Raw genomic sequence first — 19,143 nt, 5'->3', positions numbered from 1 at the left:
CTGTCAATAAAGTAGGGAGACGAATCTTGTTTTGGTACGGGATAGGGTACGAATATCACATTCAGCTGTGCTGTTATTTACTTGTCTCTGGCTAAATAATTTTAAATATGCTGACATTTAAGAACCAAATGACATTTAAATCAGTGTCCTTGATGAAAAATTTACCAATACATAATGGGAAGTTGAAAAATTAACTCGGAAAATTGTTCTGACAAAATGGCGATCTCGCCGATTTTTTCTGACATCGTAACTTTGACAGGAGAAAATTACTGTAAGTAAACTCTACATAAAGCAAAAAAATAATATTTTTTTGTGTTTACAAATCATTTTTCATCATGAACATTTCACTAAAACCAATCAAATATTTGGTGATACATCATGATATTGATTTTCTTAGCGCCTACTTGCCGATGGCCCGAGATGGCTATGGCCGTCTGCTTCAAAAGCAACAATGTTTAAATGTCTTGCATTGTTTGTTCAATACATATATTAATTACTTTTTAACTTAAATTAATGCTTGACACGATATTTCATAATTATGTCTCCAATTCTATCTCATTTTAACGAACTTATATCATTTGATCAGGGTCTTCTGAATGTACATTCTGATTGGTTAACTTTCAATAGCTCCGCCTACTGGCGATGTTTTGGTAATTGGATGACATGGCCCAATTATCGGATTAGGAGATTATCAATTTGTATGAATGGCTTATTGTGATGTTTTGACTAATGGGACATTGGCCAAATACTCGCTGATTGACAGATTTACAATGTGCTAAAATTTTCGGCGAAGTCAATGTCGCTTTGATGATACAAATGGGCGAAGTCTGGGAATTTTAGGCGACCACTTCGCCCAAGTCGCCCCCTCGCGAGAGCCCTGGTGTCGCCAAAATTGCAGTCCAGCGCCGTATCCACTGAGGTACTACGGCTAACTCTAATTGGGTGACATAATTAAGCTATACACCTCCCTCGGTACGACTAGCCAATCACCATACATGCCATATATTCTGGAGACCATTCAGGGGGATTTGTCCAAAAGTCTGAAAATTCAGGGGGATTTTGGTAGTATTCAGAGGGATTTTTAAGCAGGTCTAATTCGGCAAAATTTCAAAGTATTTTAAGACGCAAGTACAAAAAAACAACAAATTGCCATAATTTTGAAAGGCTCCCGAGGGGATTATGTCCAGAATTTAAGGGGATTTGGGTCACATACCCAGGGATAATTCTAGTAAGCGATTTCCACGATTTCTCGCATAAAAATCACTCAAATCGCATCCAAATCATATAAATGCGAGATATTCTCGCGCTTGATCGCAGTTTATGTATTTTGTGTCTATTTCCCTTTTGTTGTTTTACAAAATAAAGCATCATAATCGCTGATGGCTTTTTGTTTATATTAATTGAATTACTTACAAATTGCCTCCCCTACATTGAACGCATTTGTGTTATCAAATGTTTTAATCGATATCATCCACGCACTTGTTTTCAAGCTTTTTGCGACCCGGAATAATTTTGTTTACACGGGTTACCACTGCCACGGACCTATAAACCATGGACTGGCAACTGCCTGATATTGGTGAAATGATAAGAAATAATAATTTACCCACAATCCTTAGCGTGCACTCGGAAAATATCGAAAAATTCTGTCGAATATCCGATCGGTGATTAACGGAGATCTTCAGTTATTTCCGCCAGCTCTGCTGATAATTATTTTTTAACACCGATCGACATGTCCCATGTAATATATTTGTAGTTTGTCATTATTGTATTTTCTTTAATTATCAAAGAATTAATCAGGACCTAATATGCTCCTGATTAAGTTTATATTTAGTTTTAATTAATGTTTTCCTACATGTATATTCGGCCGATGTCAGAAGTCTCAAAAATGACCACACGGTAAGTTCTCGGAATGAAATCTCGCTGCACGCGCGAGTTTGAGCTAATCGCATTAACACAGACGAGAATTGCCAGTCCATGGTTTATAGGTCCATGCCACTGCATTTTAAAGGCATCTACAATATCGGAAGCGTCAAAATGTCAAATCAGAAAACGTTGTTTGCATTCCTTGAAAAAAGTCTCTGGACGAAAATAAAATACCAGCTTCAGATGAAAACAAAAATGGAAAGCCTTCATCTCCCCCCAAAAAAGTCAGCTAAGATGGCTAAATCCTATTTTTTGCTCAAGTATGATGAGTATGAACGTTCATGATGCCGGAACTGTTAACAAGTTACAAGTGTTTTCTTCTAGTCAAACAAATGTATATATCATATCTATATATCTATATATTGTAAATTTGTAAATATACCGTATTGATATTTATCAATAAGTTACTGTTATGCATTAATTTTTCACTGCGTTATCCATGTTTTATAAAAATCTCACTGAAATTAAAATTCTCTCACCAATTTTGGACAAATGGGAGCAATTCTCTCATTGAAAATCTTACATAGAATTATCCCTGCATACCAGGGTATTTTCATCATCGCCATGTAGCATTACGGGCATGACACACGTGCCAATTCACCTTGTCTACCCCTTTTTCCAGCACTTAATCTATATTTTTATGAGACACAGCCATATTGCATAATAAAAGCACTCACTTGCAAAATAGAATACTTGACAGAAAAATATGTTTCAGAGACAATTTAATGGGCTTACCTTCCTCTAAAGTTGGATACAAAATCTGCTGCCTATGATCATAAATGATGAATGGAATGAATTATCAATATTTTTCATTTCAATTCCCAAATAGTCAGATTTGTTTGCTTCTGATAAAAAGCAAATGCATAATTTATTGTTTAAGTTCATAAACATATCTTCTTTGGCATTCATCAAAAAATAAAAACATCACCACCATAAAATTAAAATAAATAAAAGTCATTTCATCCGAATTGTCTACTTTCAGTTTCTCTTCTGGAAGTGGAAGTTCTGTTATTTTCCGATATTTGCAATGAAGGTCATGTATGTAAACATATTAGTGGGGCATAACAAAGAACAGCATTGTCTATTAGTCATTTTAATCCTTTTCTTTACTAAATAATTTACTGTCACCTTTAAATTGTAAATCCTTTTGATGACAATGACATTCACAATGTTATGAAGAACACTTGAATTTGTTACATCCTCTCTGATTGGAAAAAAATTATAGTTTTAACCAATGAAAATCAACCTTTTATCTGACCAGTCTAATTGACATTTCTTACGCAAATTCTGTCAGTTTCAATCAAAACAATGCATGAAATGTGCCCTGCTGATTTATTAAGTGTCACCCAATGTTAAAACACACCATCAGTTGATAATCCAATTAAGCTTCGGGACAGGAAGGGCATTATAACTGTAAACAGGCATATACAATTAAACCCTGTGATAATTTTGCGTAATTTTAAACACACTTTTTTTTAATTCCGGGGGATTTTCATCGCCCTCCGGGAGACCGGGGGATGGGTCGAAATTCTGGGGGATTTTTTCCCCCTCCGGGGGATATGGCATGTATGCAATCACGCATAAAAAATGAATTCTAGCTGGTAGACATACTCAGTAATCTTTTTTAATGGAAAAATACAAAATAACTGCTAAACTTAAATAAATTGTAAACTATGTGGTACTTCAGTTAGTAAGTTTCAATGCATTGTACACATCGATGCCAAGTTTATGTCAGTTTTTGACAATTTTCTTTTTTTCCGCTATTTTATCATATGAAGTACAACCCCTTTAAAAAAGTTCCCTAAAAGGGCATTATTTGGCGAGTCTTCTGCAAGTAAGGAAATTATTAAATATTAGTTTCTTTTCCCTTTCAAAAGACCTGAAATGGCTGAAATATCAATTGCAATAAATCATGACAAATAATATTTGTTACCTCTGAATGTGATGAGAATCATTGATTTCTGAAATCAATTAACCCCAAAAGTTAACATCACATAATTTATTATGATGTTGATTAAACCAGTACAGGTAAAAAGTCATTCATAAAACAACAACATATTTTTGTTGTGATTAAGAATTGATGATCATCCTTAATTCTTTGTTAAACAATCTGTGATATAACTTCATGTGATATTTTGTATTTAACTATGACATATATATATATATATATATATATATATATATATATATATATATATATATATATATATATATATATATATATATATGCACAAATAAATCTATATTTTTAACCCAATTGGAACAACTTGTACATGAAGGATTAACCATATAAAAAATGTTTAAAATCTGTCCACGTACAGTACACTCCACTTTCCTCAGTCACTCCGAGGGTTTTTAACTAAATCCAAGTACATCAATGCTTTCCTCACTAAAATCAGCCGAGTTGCCACCGAAGGTTTTATAGCCTGTATCACCAGTGATTGTGTTGTTTTATTGGCCTCAAAGCGGAACTCCGAGTTGTATCCTTTGCTACTACTTTGCTATTATTGAAAATAAATAATTACGTTTGAAGTTATTTCGTTTATAAAACTCAATCATTTTCACATTCGTTAGCTTTTCCTCGTAAAGAAAGAAAGCAGACATATTCAATAAAACAAAACATCTATATCTCATTCGGTTATTAAATGACCTTTGAACTATTTGTTTGTTTGTTTACTATGATTATGTTATACTCTTTTTGTGTTGTTGAGAACTAAATTGGATTGGAGTAATGCTGGTGTTGAGTACAATGTAAGTGTGAATATATTTCCTGTCACTATTTCTTTTGTGATACATATCAGTTGTTTTTCCGCATTCCAGATAATATTTTAATTGCATTGTTAATTATGACGTTATAAAAGTGTGAAGGTTATTCATTTTCTGTGGTTTAAAAATCGCCGATTTAATCTATTTTCTTCTCTAAGTGAATATAATTCAGCTTTAAATTGAACTATTTTATGAAAGTTATGGTGTTAGTATGAATATTGTGTTTAAAAAATATTAAAACCATTACTTCTTAGTTAATAATTAGAAATTATTAGTATGAAATGCAATCTCTATATACGTAGCAAACATAATGTTTACATTATTTTAAGTAACTGGGACTAAAGTCAAATGAGTATTAGCAAGATATAATTAGAACTGGGTCAAAAATGGTCATCGACAAAATAATATTGCATTTTTGCGCCGTCAAAGGATTACCAGTTGTATTACAATCATGCAAGTAAGTCTGAAAAATATTGAAACAACACAATCAAATAAAAGTATTCAGACAAATAACACAAAATCAGATACATGTACAGTAGGATATTCTTATTGGTTTTCTCGGAGTTTCGTGGTGTTTTCACTCTGTGTAACGCGGGGATTGTAATTATAAGGTCCACTGATCAGCCTTGGAGGGTGAACGAGTGAAAACGCTGAGGAAAGTGAAAAGTGGTAGTTCTGCGTGGAGGATACTGTTTAATTGATTTAAAACATAAGCTTTATCTTGAATGAATTCATCTCGAAAGCAAAAAAGATCACACTTTTATTGTTTTTACCAAATAATTATAGTTCGACAATAATTCTTGAATTTATTTCCACTTTACCTTCAATGTCTGATTTGAAATCAACATTCAAGAAGTGTCAATACCTAAAAGAAATATATGATACCCACTGTACCCCAGGACTGATATTAAACACTGTAGTATGTGTGGGTAAGATCCAGGGCTTTTTCTATAGTACCCACGGGTCCGACTATCGGACCCTTTCCCAAAGCAGAATATAAGATATTTTTCCCAATCTTCAGAAAAAAATCCCAATAAAAAAAAAAAAAAAAAAAAACTTTTTTTTTTTAGAAAGTCTTTTTACCTGTACTGGTTCATTTTCAACATCCTAATAAATTATGTGATGTAAAGTTTTTTGATAATTGAACTCGGAAATTATTGATTTTCATCACATTCAGAGATCAGTATGAAATATTATCTGTCATGATTTATTGCAATTAGATATTTACACCCAAGGATTGATATTTAAGCCATTTTGGGTCTTTTAAAGGAAAGTAAACTAAGATTAAATCATTTCCTAATTCACAGGAGACTTGACAGCTTTTTCTTTTAACTGTAAAATTTACCAATATCAGCATGTTCACGACACAAAATTTCCCAAAATGTCTAGGGTCTTTTTCCCAAAATGGTCAGAAAAAGCCCTGAGATCAGTCATTCGGTTAGCTCAGTTAGTTAAGAGTGCCAGGCTAGTGTTCCAGCAGTCTAGGGTTTGAGTCCCACACAGGGTCCACTTTCCTTTCAGGTTTACTTAAACCTCACATATCAGTCTCATTTCTAATGCCATTACGGTAAGCCTTTTTTAAAAAATGTCCCACTCAAAAGAACTTTAACATTCATTCAAAAAGCTGAAAAAATGAATCCACAAAATGTAAGTTTCACTACTTAAATAATAGTTATGAAATTGCTTGAGGATCTGTAAAATACTCATGTATTGCATTTGCATTTTCTAACTGAGATCAATTATATCAAATTTCAGCACAGGGAAAAATGACAAGACAAGAGACATTTGTAAAACATGAACTGTAATTTCTCATTTTAGTTAATTGTTTTTAATCATTGTTTATATTCTTTTAAAAGAAAACCTTGACTGTGGTCATTCAGGTGGTCTTCACCTTTGATCTTAAAATCGAAAGGGTTCGAATTTAACTTTCTTGATACTTCAACTTGGAAATTATAAGCGAGTGCTTAAATTTTTCAATTCGCAAAACCCTAAACTCACTCACATTTTAAGTCAACCCTTTGTGTTTCACGGCCACTAAAGGCTAACTACACCACTTTACGGTGGTGCAAAGAAAATGTGCTGTCGACACTACCTTGGTGCAGCTGTGCCCTGTGTTTAATTCTAAAAACGTGAATGTGATTTTTATATTATTTGACAATTTTATTAAACAGACATATTTTGAAAATCGGAGAATGTGGTACCATGTAAGAACATTTTTACTGCAGGCTGGCTACGATTTAGTCTCAATGTTGTGCAAAGTGTTGTGCCAGGAGCTTTTCCTTCAAGTCAGATCTGTGCATATTTTCAGACGGGCTAGCATTTCAAGTACACTTCTTTGCTTACACACACTGTAAGAGCATTCTGGCGTATGTTGAGTAGTTACACCGGAACATAAAAAACAACAACGAATAAGCGAAAAACGAAAAAAAAAAAAAATCATGTATGTAGTAATAATAAAAATGGTGGCACTGTTGCTCTAGTGATGGTGCTGTCGAGTTGTGGTGGCGCTGTGGAGTATGTTTTGCGCCCGAAGTAATATAAAGGTGTTGACTTGTTACATATATACAGTTAAACTGCGATCGCTCGAGGACACCAGGGACCAAGCGAAAACCTCGAGGGTACCAATGTTTCGAACGATCCTAATTTCAATTTTCCAGTCTGTTATGAAACATCTTCAGTGTATTTTAAGTTTGAAGTCGTCAAACCGACTTTTTACTAAGACACCGATTATGTGTTGCGTTCTGGAAATCGCTCATATTTTCAAAGGCTGTCGTATACTAAATGTAAAAGAAATATCAATAAATGAATAAATAGAAATGTTTATTAGAAATGTTTATTTTTACAAAATTGCCATATATATTCCAAAGCCAAGTGACAAGAAGGAATTCTTTTCAGAGATTTCGATGTTTGATCGATATGATAGTGTTTACTCATTTGCATTTCTCACAATTAACTTCTCATAATCATCTTCTCAAATGCCCTTATCAACTACTCTTGGTCATGCGTAAACAGTGATAAACGGGTTTTCACACCTAATCAAATTGCCTTTCAACTATCAATGCAATTTTTACAATTTGCGAAAATTATAACACCTTGCAATTGTTTGTTTATTTTGGAACATGTGTTCGGGAAAAAGTGTGAAATTATTACCTCGAGGCAGCCATAAGGTTTTGTGCATGATTTGTGTGCTTGGGACCGACTATATTGGTTGACTCCTCAACATAATTAGGTTTCGATGCAGCATAGGTATATTTTATACGAAAATAGAAGGAAAAATGTTCGGGACCAAGCTCCAACCTTGAGGGACCGCGGGTTCTCGAACGACCGCTTGTTTGAAAGACCGCAGTTTTACTGTATCTTAATTTGCGAAAATAGTGTTCATTGGAGCTGTATGTCTTGGAGAAAGTCATGCACTGATTTATGTCCATATCTTGTTGTGGTTTACGAATTCCACTTAATAAGTAGCATAATAACTGGTGAATTAGATAAGATTTGTGTTACCACTAATCTATAAATGCACTTTTGGTTTCTAGCAGTAACTGATTATCTACTTATGGTTTCCAAAACCTGTTTACTTCTTGAAGTTCATTAATTTTTGTATGTTTTTGTTTTGAAACATATCAAAAAGGTTTGGCAAAGTCTGTAAACGGAAGTGATGGCCTAAATTTCCAACACTTGGTGTGAGGGCATCCAAAAAGGCCACGATAAAATTTCACTTTTTTGCACCTCTCTCAGATTATATGCTACCAAAATGAAATGCTAAAATTTTAAATACAATAAATTATAAAAGCTCCCACACTCCTCTTTCATCTAATATGTTGGAAGTTATCAACTTTAAACATGTTCTTGATTTTTATTTTTTTCAAGTATAAAATAAATGTGAATAATTTATGTGCAGTTTAAATGTTTTCTGACAGGATGACATTTTTTTATTTCTCTTAAATTACTGCAACATAATATCATTTCGTGAAAAAGGGTTGTATTAAATACAGATATTGATATCTTTCTTGAACAATATTAGCTTCATCATTATGTCTCAAGTTCCTTTCATTCAATTCAGTTAATACTTCACACAGTTGTTCAGGGCCATCACATGATGAGGTTAGATAACTCCATATTATTCTTTACACAGATTATGGTCCCTGATTGGCTATGAAACTAAGGTTAAAGTTTTAGGGCAGGTTGGGATATTTATAAATAACTTCTATACCCTTTGTTCAATTGACTTAATACTTCACACAGTTGTTCAGGACCATCACACAATGATGTTTCATAACTCCATATTATCCTTAATACAAGTTATGGCCCCTGATTGACTTAGGTTAAAGTTTTAGGTCAGGTTTAAGTTTTAGGGCAAGTTGGGATTTTCACTTACAACTCCAATACCATTCATTCAATTGACTTCACAATTCACACAGTTGTTCAGAGCTATCACATAATAAGGTTAGATAACTCCATATTATCTTTTATACAAATTATGGCCCCTGATTGACTATGGAACTTAGGTAAAAGTTATAGGGCAGGTTGGGATATTTATTAATAACTTCTATACCCTTCATTCAATTGACTTAATACTTCACACAATTGTTCAGGACCAACACCCAATGAGGTTACATAACTCCATATCCTTAATACAAGTTATGGCCCCTGATTGACTTAGGTTAAAGTTTTAGGCAAGTAAAAGTTAAGGGCAAGTTGGGATTTTAATAAAAAACACTTCTATACCTTTCATGCAATGCACTTAATAAAATTCAAAATTATTTACGACCATCTTACAACAAGAAACATAACTCCATTTTAACCCTAAATACAAATAATGTCCCTTGAATATTTTTTTTTTTTTTGACAGGCACATTTTTACGTTCTTAACCAGTTTTTTACCAAGGGAAAACAAGGAGGGCTATACTATATGGCCCTTGATTTGTTTTGGTTTTTAATTTCTTTTAAAAGGCATATTTGTATATTCTTTACCACATTTTCATAATTGGAAATCAAGCTATTTGAATGACTTGTGTCATTTTTCGGGTGGTGGGAGGGCAGCATCAAAGTTACCTTATGTATTGAATAATTTTAGTTAGGTTTGACATAAATAGATTACACTTGGTAATATTACATTGTTATTATATTCACTTCTAAGTCAAAGCAGCAAAGTCGAGCGCGCTGTCTTACGACAGCTCTTGTTTTATGTGACTGTTGATCATGAATTTTGTAGACTACTACTATTATTATTATAAAATGGTTCTTCACATATACTTTCAGTGATGTGACACCGCATCTAGAGGCAGAAGAGCATGCCTCCTACAGAGGGCGCCATGGTTGTTGCCCAGAACCCCATGGGCATGGGGGTGGGGACAATCTCTCTAGCTACACTCATAGACTTCATCGTGCAGAGGACATACCATGAGATGGTTGTCCTATCAGAAATGTATGCTTTAATATCGAGAAATTTGTATAAAAAGCAGTTAAATAAATATGCAGCATAATGCTATTACCCTACAAAACAGTGGTTAAGTAGGAAATTGCCCAGTCTGGAAATAAGGGAAACTCAGGGAAAAAAACAACCATTTTTCATTTAATTGTCCTGTTTATATGAAAATTGAGCCTACAGACTCTGAAACTAGGTCTAATACTGAAAAGACAGATCTAAAACTGATTTAGAAGGGTTTATTTCCCAATCAGGAAACAAAACAAACCAGGCAGTGAAAACACTACTATCCATGTTCCCGATAATGAAACTTAGCGTTTTTGTATTCTACTATTACCACAGAAATAAAAAACGTGAATGGTAGAATTTTAGATTTATCTTTCTTGAACTGAAGCATGGTTTAGATTTGTCCAAGGACTAAATATTCTTATGCACAGGGTAATTTTACTATTTTTTGGTCAAGAGAAAATCAGCCTTTTGATCCTGATTAGGCAATAAATTGACAATGAATGCAAAACATACATTAAATTGAAAAAAAAGTTCTAAATGGTATCCACTTAAAGGGATTTTTGTTTCCTGATGCAAAATAGTTATCTTTTCATTAATTCTTGTATAATTATTGTATATCTTTGTTACTATGATAGAAAGTGATGAATAAATTATAATACAGATGAACATTCTTAAAAATAAATTAGAAGACAGAGAAAGTGAAAAACTTCTAATTATTTGTTCAATATTTATTTCAGCCTGCCACGAAAAACAGATATGGAAAGGTAATGTCCTTTGACGAAGACTGTTAAATGACTATATTATTATGATATTATAAACTAAAAGAATTTTAGACCATTTCTAATACATATTGACATATGGTGCAAAAAGTGTTAATCAATCTTATTTCTGCAAGATGGGTGACAATTTTAAAACATTATATGATATATCTTTTATAAAAAAAAATAGTTATATCAAATCAATGATATATTCATAATGTAGATATGAGTTGAATTGGTCATTACAGAAAGATAGAGATAGTGCAGTATGCGAGCAGGACTCGACAGCTGTTTATACGTCTATTGGCCCTCGTGAAGTGGGCGAACAGTGCCAGCAAGGTTGACAAGTGTGCGGTACGTATATCCTAGTTGTCACATGTAGAAAAAAATAAAAATACCCACTTTTTCAACAACCATCTTATGAGTGATAAAAATTTAAAATTTTAAAGATTGCTTCTATAATGTTCACCAATGTTGTAACATTATTGTGATATAGGAAATATGATTTGTCTGTCTTATTATCTATCTCAAAGTTACTTTAAAGGGGCTCTCTTATGTTTTTGTGAAATGCACTTTTTTGTATGACAAAATATAGTGTGGCAAATCATTAGGAGTGTTAAAACTAAGATACTGACAGCTGGAACCCTTCAACAAATGTTGGTACATGTCTATGCACAAATATTGTTTTTGAAGTCTATGATTTTGAATAGCCTTAGAAATACGATTCAAGAAGAGGCTTAAAGATCAAGTTATCCGTATGTTTGTGTATGAATCCCTTTTGGTGTGAGGTTTCTTGTCATTTTTTTTTTATTTTCCTTGACTGAACCGGTGTGGTTTTGCACTCCACTAAAAGCAGGATATTTTTTTGAATTTTAAATGTATTTTTTCTGCAGTTTGGTAGCAAAGAGTAAAATGATTTAATTGTTTTCAGATGCATTACCAGGAAAATATTGGTGCCAAAACATGAGAGACTCCTTTTAAATTAGTTTCTACAGCTTTCGTAAAGATGAAGAGTCTTATAAAAAACTGAAAGTTTAATTTTATCTTTAATGTCTACATAGCAATACACAATTAATGTCTACAGAGCTATGCACATTTAATGTCTACAAAGGTGTGCACATTCTATGTATACATATGAAATGTTTAAGTAGTATGAGGGTGAACGTAATTAACTTTGCATTTTTTCTAATGACATTTCAGAAAATCTGCAACTTCCTGGAGCAGCAGTCTATGTATTTTATTGAGACAGCGGACACCTTGGCAAAAATGTCTCGGGAAACTTTAGTCAATGCTAGGTAGGATCAGTTTGACAAAAAAATGTTATTTCTGTTGAGTATTCACTGTTGGGGTGTACGAAGTTCTATGTACAATGTAAGGAGTATTGCATTTGATGCCTTTTAAGTACATAGATGATTAAAAGGGTGAATTAGATTAAAAGGGTGAATTTACTACATTTTGGTGATACTTGTGTTTGCCTCTTGCCCATGGGGTCCAGGGCTCAATTCCTAGCTTACTCATCTGACACCAGAACATCGGAGTGAATGATTTATTGCAAGCTAATGCACATGAATTTTCTTTCTAAATAGTCTAAATTTTTATATACTGAAAATTGTTTATAAAATGAAATATCAGATGGTACATGCTACTAGCATGTATTTTGTTAAAAACAAGCTTGTGTTATATCTTGTTCTACTCATATATAACTGTTTTCACTTCTTCAGGTTGCCAAATTTTTCCCTGCCATGTGCCATAGACGTGCTAACACTGGGTACATATCCTCGCCTACCCACCTGCATCAGAGAGAAAATAGTCCCTCCGGACCCAATCACATCCAGCGAGAAAAAGCAGGTCCTACAGCGCCTTAATCAGGTCATCCAGTATCGTCTGGTCTCCTCCGAGTTACCCAAACACATGAGGAAACTTAAAATTGGTAACATGCATTTGTATGGATGAAACTGTCTCTTTTGAAGTCTATTTACTTGATAGAAATCATTTGTAAATGACATTTGTAGAAGTTGGTCAGGAGTTGTGACTGTCTTATTTACTATATTATATTTAATTATTTATGATTTACTATAACCCTGACCTTGGTGAAAAAGTAAATTAAGTTCAGTTAAAGCTGCACTCTCACAGATTGAAAGTTTTGACAACTTTTTTATCTTTGTCTTGGAACGAGCAAATTTTGGCGTAAATATCTGCCAACCAGTGATAAAAGACTGCCGACAAAAGATCAGATTGCAGCATTGCATATTTCCATCCCAAAATTGATGTTTTATGCACTTTTCTTAAATGGTTTAAGCCATAAAACATGAAATTTGGAATGAAAATATGAAGATGTGCGATCTGATCTTTTGTCAGCAGTCTTTTATCATTGGTTTGCAGATATCTACGCAAAAATTTGATCATTCCAAGACAAAAAATAAAAAAGTTGTAAAAACGGTAAATCTGTGAGAGTGCAGCTTTAACAAGCAGACTCTAATATGCTAAAGTTGTCTTACTTTGACAATCGACTAATTTAATTTGAAATAGATCTGAAAGACAAAATCTATTTTTAAAATGATGTGGATAATTTCATTGTACATGTACAATCAAGTACATGCTGGAAGTCTTTGGAGCTTTGGTTTGATTAATCACACTATTCTTTGTTACAGAGAATGGCCGTGTGAAGTTCCTTGTGGAGCATGAGTTTCAGGTGACCTTGACATTGATGGAGGACAGCCCTGTCATTCCCTGGCGACTGCTGCACATTGACATACTTGTAGAGAACCATGAGACAGGAGGTATGGGCTTTCTTGCATCTAATTTCTTATATATATATATAGTGTCTGGTCAGTTAATCTAGATTTTGTTAAAATCTATTGTGTGGTCTTTATTGTTAAAAATGCTCTCTGACAATAAATAAAAAAATATTTTTTTACTTGAATTTAGTTTTTCAATTTTTGTTGCCGGTTCTACGAACAGGTGCCCTGCATTATTATTAGAAATGGTTCATGTAGGCTGCATCTTGTTTTTCTTTGATTTTTTAGATGGTAAAGCCCTTGTACATAGCCTCCAGGTAAAACATGTATTTTATATATCTCTTATATATATCTCATATGACTGTTTTATCCAACATTTTAACAGTTTATCAGTAATAACACATGTAAATGTACTCTTACGATCAGCCGATTTTGCCTGCATTTATTACAAAATTACACATACAATTTTCTTTCACTGTAATTATTTTAAAACTGATAATTTTATGATTCTGTTAATGTAAATGTATGTAACAAGAAAATGGAACAAATGAAAGTTGTTTGAAATAGATACAAATTTGAGAGTATAACGTTAGTTCTGTCCATAAAGAGCCTGTTAAGGGTGATGCCTTATTTCATATTACTTTCCCAAGTATTTAAAGGTTAAAATAATTTTCATTAAGCAACTATACACATGTTACATTTTGTAGGTTGGTTATATTCACCGAGTTGCGCAGTCCCGGCTCTTGGACAACGACAAACCATTACATGACTTATACAGAGTGCTACGTATCCTTTGCATCAATGGATTTGTGACTATTGGCATAGATGTAGTGATTAATCTATCCATTACTATTATAGTCTGTTAACAATTAGTATCAGATGTTAATAATAACACTCTTGTAAAATAAAATTGTAAGTTAAAAATATTGACCGTATACATGTTCATTGTTTGTCAAAAGAATAATATTCAAGGTACAATGATTTCAAAAGTGCATTTCATGTTAATACTCATATATCCTTGACGAAGGCCAAGATTCATTTTGTCAGTCACTTCAGCTGGAAGTTCTCAACTCACAGGTAGAATCATTTTTAAACTATTTTAATCTTGATATTTTTAATCTTGATATGTTTGTTTGAAAACTATTAGCAATACATGCATGTTATTATTTAGTGTTAAAGGCATCATTTAGCTACCTGCATAGTTGATAGGGCTCAGGGATGATGAATCCTGATCTATACCCTTGCAGCCCTTTGAGATTATAGCGACCTGCAGAAACACTGGAAAGTCTGTGTATTTCACGTAATTGTTGGTCCGTAAATCTGTTTAAGAGTATAAGTCTTTGGGCTAATTTGATTTGTAAGCTGATTTCGCTTACCAAACAAGGAGTTTTATTGGAGTATCTATAATCTATATACATAGATTTAAAAGCATGCATTTTGTCTGTATGTGCTAGAAAGGTAGTTGAATACTTGACATTACAGGCTCAGAAACTGATACGGGAGAGACTTGGAGATTCACTGTACATTGACGAATACTCTGTTGGCAAGTGTCTCACTGTCTCCTACTGGAGGTAAGCTCTTATCTGCTTAAGAAAATTTCAGAGTACTTTTTACTTACTACGTGAATCTCATGCTTCATGCTATGGCCATTGCAGAAGTTTAATGAAATATCATATAAACAATTATGATCTCAAAATATAAGGCCATGCCAAATGTTAAATTTTGTATTTATTATCTGTTCAGAAATGAATACTTGAGTTACAGGTTTTAGCACAGATTGTATATCTTCCAGAACATAGTTAAAACAAGATCCATTTTATATGTGTATTGTAAATGACTGGTATCTCTTTTCACAGGGACTTTATGAAAAAAGAAAAAGAAAAGGTCCCTGATGCCATCAGTAAGTCCGTGGTTCTTCTTTCTTCATACCATATTACTGGTTTATGCCATATCATACCATATTACTGGTTTATGCCATATCATACCATATTACTGGTTTATGCCATATCATACCATATTACTGGTTTATGCCATATCATACCATATTACTGGTTTATGCCATATCATACCATTTTACTGGTTTATTTTACATCATATCATATTTCTGGTTTATGCTACTTCATATCACATTTCTGGTTTATGCCATATCATACCATATTACTGGTTTATGCCATATCATACCATATTACTGGTTTATGCCATATCATACCATATTACTGGTTTATTTTACATCATATCATATTTCTGGTTTATGCTACTTCATATCACATTTCTGGTTTATGCTACATCATATCATATCATATCATATTTCTGGTTTATGCTTTATCATATCATTTTCTGGTTTATGCTATATGATATCATATTTCTGGTTTACGTTTTATCATATCGTACTTCTGGCCTATGCTTGTCATACTTGTTTATGATTTATGGTATCATTCTTTTGTATGCTATATCATATCATGCTTCTTGATTATGCTATATATTATGATTCTTGCCTGTGCCATATATCATGCTTCCTTTTATGTTATATATTATGATTCTGTATATGGTATATCATATTATTCTTCTTGTTCATGCTACATATTAACATTTATGTTTTATCATTCCTAAATATCCTGTTTAATAATTCTTTCATGGTAGACCTTAAATAATTTTAAAAAATATGAATAAAATTAACAAGATATTTTCACAAAATACCTCACCTAATAATATAAGGTTTAGGCTATATTATGTGAAAAACTAAGTCAGACCCTCATTCCTATATTTAAAGAATAGAAATGGTTTAGAGGTCTCATACCAGTATTAACAGAGACACACTTTGTTGGTCTAAGTTGAGCTTAAACAAATGTGTATCCATAATGTAAGAATACAATAATAGTCTGCTTGTACCACAGGGTACCGTCTGTCAGTCCATGTGAATGAAGAGGATGATGACAAACAACTGTGTGTTTCCCACACACCTGCCATGCTCCCTGACGAGTGTCGCCGTGTCGGCACAAACATACACAGTGAACACCTGTCACTGGAACGTCTCCTTATGACGACGGTCGAAGTGCGCACAAGGACTAAGCTTAAGGACCTGGCTTACTCCATACAGAGGTTCATTGAAGGGAAGTGTAAGTGTGCTTATATTATCCTTTTTAATGAAAACTAAAATTTGTTTTTAGCTTTTCTGTTTTTCTAAGTAAAAGGTATTATCATTGTCATGCTCTTTTAATCTTTTTATAGGTGAAATACGGGACCTGCCCCTGGCGCTCCATGTGCCTGTACTCCACCCGTGTACTTCAACAGAGCAGCTGCGTATCACCATAGACGCTCAACGTGGCATGATGATGGCTTCACTGCCATCAATAGGTGAGGGCTACATTATAGAGTGGGAGTGAAGTGATGTAGTTGCTTAGTTAAGTTTATAGTATAATAATTTACCTTTGCTTGATTATAAAAACAGAGGAATCACTCTTGGATCCACTTTCTGGGTAGGAGCCAGTACTGATGTCAATTTTAAAGGCCAAGAGAATGTTTCAATAGTGGGGTTTGAACCCACTACCGTTGCGGTGAAAGACATAAACATATACTATTTAACCACTTTGGCACTTTCACCCCTATGATGATGTAGTGCTTTTGGCAAAGTTGTTGGTCTCTATCCAGTATGGGTATTGTTGCAAACAGTGATATATTGAGTAAAACAGAATTTGTGCTTCATTCATAAAATGTATATTTTTTTCATCTTTATTTTCTACGACATCTGATTTCATGTTTGACAAGGATTATATTCATTAAAATGATAATTATTGGTTTCTGACTGACTGACTGACATTTTATGTCTGTTTCATTTTGACAAACCAACATACTGAAACATCAAGAACTATTATAATACACTTAATTATACTAGTAGGAAATGGTTATTTTTGTCCATTTTTCAAGACAAGTAAATATAGATATACTGCCGATGCGTAGCACATCTTTTCTTTTTCTGCGTAACGTAATATATTAGCATTATATCAATAATATCGCCCAGCTCTACTGTCCAGTCAGTATCCTAGGCTTGATTCTTTTGGCTGCCTTATCAAGATCCGTAAAATTAAACCCTAGTAATGCTTTCAATGATTGATTCCAAAAGCTTAAAGCTACCTTTTCAGAAATGCAAATTGCAGTAGAACTGCCACACGTTTAATTCAAGCCATTTTCATCTTATCAAATTAGTTTCTATATTAGTAAACTTTCACTTTCACACTAAATAATGTTTGAAACACAAGGTAGGATAATTCCCAAATAATTGTATTTTAACGAAAGGGGCGACACTTTGACTAGAGTTTGAATGCCTCATTCCTGAACTAAATTTTAGCATTAAAAGGTCATTACAGTGTTCAAAACCAAAGATTGTATGGGATGCTTCATTGTTCAATGTGGATATTTACAGATCTGCCAGTGCTTAAGGAACTTGAAGACTCTCTAAATGGAGACAGGAAAGTTATCCAAAAACATCTGGTCAAGCTCAGGTTGGTTGTATTACATGGCAAAACATCTTTATTCTTCCTGGTTTGAAATTCATACTTTGTATTGAAACTATGGACTAACACAGCAGTTATTTTTTTAGCTAAAAAAGCAATACATGGACCTTTCCCATTTCTGAGTTCAATTCTAAAGTCCCACCTCTGCCTATTGTATGGGGATTGTTTTCTTTTCATAACAAGGTAAACTGCTGCCTCACAAGCAGATTCATGTTTTTGGTGTAAACCAGGACCATCTATGATCATGCAATGTGTTAGGGTAGATATTTGGTAATTCACTCAAGTCATTGAATTACAATAATACGAGCACAAATAACATTGTTTGTTTACTCTGTCACATCAGTCACTAAAACAATTATCATCTTGTATGTTATATAAAGTTTGTCTCTGTGTAGGTTGCACCTGACAATGCTGCGTTGTGAGAGATCTGTGGAGTGCCTGCACACAGTTGCTAGGCAACAGTTACCCCTGGTTAACAAGGAGGATCATCCAATAAAGGACCTCCCACCGCAACGTCTTTACATTACTGTGCCAAAACAAACGAACCACCATGTCGTAAGTAAAAAACTTCAATCTTCTTTTTTTTTAAAAGAGTAACACCTTTTTGATTATAAAACTCTTTTTTTTTTATTGTAAAATATCAACATATTATTGTCATGTTTACCTGAGCTTGAATAATTTTGTATTAACTTTTGTCTCTAGTTATTCTTCAAAAAGAATCATTTACAGCATAGTTATACTCCAGATAATTATGTGGGAGCTAAAGAAGAGTCCCAAACAGTTCATTAACAAAATCTCATGAACCGCCAGAAATATTGCACCTACTCTTGTAAGGCAGTTGTGCACCTGCGATATCTTCATTTCACATTGTCTTACAATAGTTATGGCCCTTGAATTAATAAGATAATGATCTGAACAATATTGGGTTGCTTGCAGCACCAAAGGTAAAGCATCTACACTATTTAAAGTTCATAGGAGAGTTGGTTGGCATAGTCTATTGTTCACAGGTGATT

At 33.4% G+C, this 19,143-nt stretch overlaps 1 protein-coding gene across 2 annotated transcripts in view; it reads left to right on the top strand.

Annotated features, from left to right (window-relative positions):
- Positions 1 to 19,143, top strand: part of LOC128238683 (mediator of RNA polymerase II transcription subunit 14-like) — a 39,204-nt gene that overhangs the window by 1,335 nt on the left and 18,726 nt on the right. For both annotated transcript variants that reach the window (XM_052954821.1, XM_052954820.1), the window contains exons 2-16: positions 9,949 to 10,114; positions 10,861 to 10,887; positions 11,130 to 11,235; positions 12,082 to 12,176; positions 12,603 to 12,811; positions 13,533 to 13,661; positions 13,908 to 13,936; positions 14,327 to 14,405; positions 14,653 to 14,696; positions 15,102 to 15,190; positions 15,476 to 15,519; positions 16,514 to 16,735; positions 16,848 to 16,973; positions 18,040 to 18,118; positions 18,526 to 18,685. In XM_052954821.1, coding sequence (XP_052810781.1) covers positions 9,981 to 10,114; positions 10,861 to 10,887; positions 11,130 to 11,235; positions 12,082 to 12,176; positions 12,603 to 12,811; positions 13,533 to 13,661; positions 13,908 to 13,936; positions 14,327 to 14,405; positions 14,653 to 14,696; positions 15,102 to 15,190; positions 15,476 to 15,519; positions 16,514 to 16,735; positions 16,848 to 16,973; positions 18,040 to 18,118; positions 18,526 to 18,685 — 1,572 coding nt within the window. In that variant the 5' untranslated portion in view covers positions 9,949 to 9,980. The remainder of the gene's footprint in view (positions 1 to 9,948; positions 10,115 to 10,860; positions 10,888 to 11,129; positions 11,236 to 12,081; positions 12,177 to 12,602; positions 12,812 to 13,532; positions 13,662 to 13,907; positions 13,937 to 14,326; positions 14,406 to 14,652; positions 14,697 to 15,101; positions 15,191 to 15,475; positions 15,520 to 16,513; positions 16,736 to 16,847; positions 16,974 to 18,039; positions 18,119 to 18,525; positions 18,686 to 19,143) is intronic.

Source organism: Mya arenaria, chromosome 6 (assembly GCF_026914265.1).
Source record: "Mya arenaria isolate MELC-2E11 chromosome 6, ASM2691426v1".
In the NCBI taxonomy this organism is placed as follows: Eukaryota; Metazoa; Mollusca; class Bivalvia; order Myida; family Myidae; genus Mya; species Mya arenaria.
This window is presented reverse-complemented; position numbering and strand designations above follow the sequence as displayed.